Consider the following 5,000-nt stretch of genomic DNA (forward strand, 5'->3'; position numbering starts at 1 on the left):
CACAACAGAGAGCAACACAACAGATAGAGTTACACAACAGACAGCTAGACAACAGAACGGTACAGACAGCTAGACAACAGAACGGTACAGTGGTTGATCTTGGCTTGTGTGTTTGTAGCAGAATGGGTTTGGATCTGATAGTATACGGTTGATACTTGGCTATGGGGTGACTGGGGTTCGATCCCCCTCAAGTTCAGTGGCTTAATAACTCAGGGTAAATATCAGAATCCCATAACACAGTTATACGATAACCGCACAGCTGTGTAAACAGAGGTAACGGAGCGCTTGCTACCTGGGGCTGTGAGTCGCTGTTCTACACGGCGTGGACCAGGGCGAACATTCAGAACCGCTCTGACAGAGGGGTCTGAACAGACAGCCGTCACATCAGGACACGTCTTAATGACTTCCTTCTCGCCGCCATTATCTTCAGAGGAACATGTTCTGGCTCCGACAGAGAAGAGATTTCACCAAGGCGAGCGAACTACAGACAAAAATGGTCACTTGGGATTCAACACACGGCTCATCACGGACTCGGAGGCTCAACGGTGAAGGCTGTGTGAGGAAGGCTTCTTTCTGTGTTAAAAAGGTAGCCGATGAGCTGTCCATCGCCGGGGTAAACTGAGTGAGGAAGAGTCAGGTCCGAGTGAGGAATAGTGTGGTCCGAGTGAGGAAGAGTCAGGTCCGAGTGAGGAAGAGTCAGGTCTGAGTGAGGAAGTCAGGTACGAGTGAGGAAGAGTCAGGTTTGAGTGAGGGAGAGTCAGGTCCGAGTGAGGAAGAGTCAGGTCCGAGTGAGGAAGAGTCAGGTCCGACGGCATGGGTCAGAGCAGCAGAGCGGTTGCTAGGTTGTTGCTTCATGTCGTCTGGGAGAATCTCCTGTCTTCACTGATTGGCCGACCATTCAGCACCACTGATTGGACAGTAATAAGCGAATGACATGGCTTATCCCCAAAACCTACATCTGTTGAGTCAGACTACTTCTGAAGTAACACTTGTCAGTGTGCGGAACGAGGAAGAGGATGAAGAGGACTGGTGTGGGTGTCTGTTTGTGGAGGTGGTGAGTGTGTGTTTGTGGAGGTGGTGTGAGTGTGTGTTCGTGGAGGTGGTGTGAGTGTGTATTTGTGGAGGTGGTGTGAGTGTGTCTTCGTGGAGGTGTTGTGAGTGTGTGTTCGTGGAGGTGGTGTGTGTGTATTCGTGGAGGTGGTGTGAGTGTGTATTCGTGGAGGTGGTGTGAGTGTGTATTCGTGGAGGTGGTGTGAGTGTGTATTCGTGGAGACCCACTTGTACTGCGCCTGGAAGTGTTCCTGTATGAAGCTGGGTCTGGTACCGGAGGTGTTCTGCTGGACCGGGGACGGGTCAGTCACCTGGACCTGCTCTACTGGACCTGGGACCTGGACACACACACACACGCCACAGTGTTACCTTACAAAACACATTACGACAAAAATCAAGCACTTTCACACGGTTTCCGACATTATTTTCCTTCTTTCACCTCAGACGACTGAAGAAGTTTGACACGGGGCCCAAGATCCTCGGGGCCTTCGACAGAGGCCCAACTGAGAGCATCCTGACTGGGAACATCACAGTGTGGTCCGCAACCGCAAAGCGCTGAGGGTGGTACGGACTGCCCAGCGCATCACTGGATGTGAGCTTCCCTCCATCTGGAGCTTTACTAGGTATAGATAGCTAACGTTACTTAGCTAGAAGCTCACAGTGTATCCTAGCCATGGGTGTATTAAAAACATGTGCCAGTCTGGTCTATCTGACAATATTAACGAAAGTGAAAAATAATTAGTGAACCCGCCCTGTGATTCGGATCCTCTCCAAAATGTAACGGGTTCTAAGTGGGCCCATGCTACACCCCTCCACCAAGTTTAATGAAAATCGGTCTGGTAGTTTTTGCGTAATCCTGCTGCCTAACGAACGAACTAATGAACTAACAATTTTCAATTTCAATTCAATTTTCAATTCAGTCTTTATTGGCATTTCAACAACAATTTCGCCAAAGCAACAAAGTCAAATTGACCAAGTAATGTACAACACACAATAATAATTAGCTAATAAGTAGTCAATGGATTAGATAAAGATAACAATATACGGTAGGTTAATATAAGATAATAGACTAACCAACTATAACTAACACACGGCACTGAAACAACCTCCCCAAGATGTCATCAGTGTGTGTGTGTGTGAATGTCTGTGTTCCAGCTAAGGTTATCGGGACATTACCAAACAGAAGATCTTGAGAACGCATTAAATCATCATAATGTTTAGCCCTGCCAGACTGACTCATGTTCTCCTTACCCTCTGTTTACTGTGTGTGTGTGTGTGTGTGTGTGTGTGTGCGCGCCCTTGTTCCCAGGCTGCCAATCCATCCATAACCTCCTCCTCCTCGCAACACTGACCCCACAGAAAGACTGGCTTAGAGGAGAGGAGAAGAGAGGAGGTGAGATGAGAGGTGAGGAGAAGAGAGAAGAGGAGGAGAGGAGAGAGATGAAGAGAGGTGAAGAGAGGAGGAGAGGAGAGAGGTGAGGGGAGAGGTGAGGAGAGGAGGAGAGAGGGGTGGTGAGGAGAGGAGAGAGAGGAGGAGAGGGGAGAGGAGAGTTGAGGAGGTCCTATAGCCAGACTGAGCCTGTTCTTCCAGATTGGAGCTCAGCAGAGGCCAGCGTGAGAGCGTAACCTGACCTCCCCAGAAACAATGACAACACATTCCCTCCTTTCTCCATCTTTCCTGTTTATACCACCCCCCCCCCCCCCTCTCTGGTTTCAGCTCTCCGTCACCCCCCCCCCCCCCCTTTCACTCCTCCCTCACGTACCTACACTCATAATACCTACATTAGGAGTCCTGGCCAGCCCATCCACTTCCTCTCTCTTCAGAGTAGAGTAGGGTAGAGTACAGTAGAGTAAAGTAAAGAGTAGAGCAGAGTTAAGAGTAGAGTAGAGCTGAGGAGAGTTAAGAGCAGAGTAGAGCAGAGTAAAGAGTAGAGTAAAGAGTAGAGCAGAGTTAAGAGTAGAGTAGAGCTGAGGAGAGTTAAGAGCAGAGTAGAGCAGAGTAAAGAGTAGAGTAAAGAGTAGAGCAGAGTTAAGAGTAGAGTAGAGCTGAGGAGAGTTAAGAGCAGAGTAGAGCAGAGTAAAGAGTAAAGAGTAGAATAAAGAGCAGAGTAGAGCAGAGTAAAGAGTAAAGAGTAGAGTAAAGAGCAGAGTAGAGCAGAGTAAAGAGTAGAGTAAAGAGCAGAGTAAAGAGTAGAGTAAAGAGCAGAGTAGAGCAGAGTAAAGGCCAAATCCACAAAAGGATTGCGTGGCTTTTGCAGCGGCAAAACCCGTGCAAATGAGACAAAACATTAGCATCCAACCCACAAAGCACACGCAAAGGGGGAAAAGCATTGCAAACTGCACCGATGAGCAAATAGCTCCCCGGCTGCGCCAGGCTCATTTGAATGTATGTAAATTAGGTACTTCCGTGCAAAATTGCCCCAAATAAGCCTTGCGTCTGATCCACAAAGACCGCTTTTGAAAAGCTGGTATTAACTGCAGCAGTCAGCGTGCGTGCACTATCGAGCTATTAGCGGGAGAAATCCATTCTTTGTGGATTTGAAACTAAGAGTAAAGAGTAGAGCAGAACAGAGTAGAGTAAAGAGTAGAATAGCATAGAGAAGAGTAGAGTACAGCAGAGTAGAGTAGAGAGAGGGGAGAGTAAAGAGTAGAGTAGAGCAGCGTAGAGCAGAGTAGAGAGAGGAGAGTAGAGCAGAGTAGGGCAGAGTAGAGTAGAGTAGAGCAGAGTAGGGCAGAGTAGAGTAGAGTAGAGCAGAGTAGGGCAGAGTAGAGTAGAGTAGAGTAAAGAGTAGAGCAGAGCAGAGTAGAGCAGAGTTGAGTAGAGTGGTGCAGATGAGAGTAGAGGAGAGTAGAGCAGAGTAGAGTAGAGCAGAGTTGAGTAGAGTTAAGGGTAGAGTAGAGTAGAGCAGAGTTGAGTAGAGTTAAGGGTAGAGTAGAGTAGAGCAGAGTTCAGTAGAGTTAAGGGTAGAGTAGAGTAGAGTGGTGCAGAGGAGAGTAGAGGAGAGTAGAGTAGAGCAGAGTAAAGCAAAGTAAAATAAAGTAGAACAGAGCAGGAGTGCTACATTAGTTCTGGAACATTCCTCTGCCTGCAGAGATAAGAAAACAATGCAGGGAGTGCTGAGAGCAGGGTGAACAGACGGCCTGACCATCCCCCAGAGTTCCCGGCTCCCCTCCACTCCCCCTGGGAGGAGACGACGGCAGCGTTAGCTTCTAGCACCCAAGACAGGGCCGCTACTGAGATGATACTCGTGGGAGGGAGGGAGAAACTGTTGCTTTGTTTTGAAACAAATTCACAATTTGACGTGATTCATGGGAGACAGACAGCCCCCAGGAACCAGCCAGGCCAAAAGATTCATGTGAGACAGCCGCCCTTACAAAGAAGTTTATTTAAGTATGCTATTAGTATACTTCCTTTATACAAAACAAAAAAAGAAGTGAGTATACTTTGTTTACTTTTTATGTAATTACATACATTAAACACAAGTATACTTATGTATCCCTGGCTTATACTGACAACCACACAGAAAAGTGTAAGTAATATATTTAGCCTATACATGTACTTATACTCAAGTATACTTGACTTACTGTACACTGTCAAGAATACAGAAAAGTCTAAGTATATTTTGGTACGTACTTCATCTTTTTTATCAAGATATACTTAAGAAAAGTATAATGACGTATTCTTGCCTTGTGCATATTGTAGACTATTAAATACGTATTTAACACATACTGGGCTAGTGCTGCAGCATATATTTTACTATCAAATAAACGTACTTAATAAAATGAACTTAAAGTCTACTTTTTTGGGTAAGGCTTTTGCTGATATTTCAGATACGAATATCAACAAGTCATTTGATTGGTCGTTGGCGATGGAGAGGGCGGGGCCAGGTGAAAGCCCAGCAAGCTAACCTAGCCTAGCTGGAGAGAAGCTGCCGGTTTCTATCCTGAGA

General features: G+C 46.7%; 1 protein-coding gene across 1 annotated transcript in view; it reads right to left on the minus strand.

The window, feature by feature from the left end:
• The window catches only part of usp43b (ubiquitin specific peptidase 43b), a 38,139-nt gene that overhangs the window by 16,821 nt on the left and 16,318 nt on the right, over positions 1-5,000 (minus strand). Inside the window, exon 3 of the mRNA XM_084448499.1 lies at positions 1,279-1,388. Within this exon, the coding sequence (XP_084304625.1) occupies positions 1,279-1,388 (110 nt within the window). The remainder of the gene's footprint in view (positions 1-1,278; positions 1,389-5,000) is intronic.

This window comes from Borostomias antarcticus (assembly GCF_949987555.1).
Source record: "Borostomias antarcticus genome assembly, chromosome: 14".
NCBI lineage: Eukaryota > Metazoa > Chordata > Actinopteri > Stomiiformes > Stomiidae > Borostomias > Borostomias antarcticus.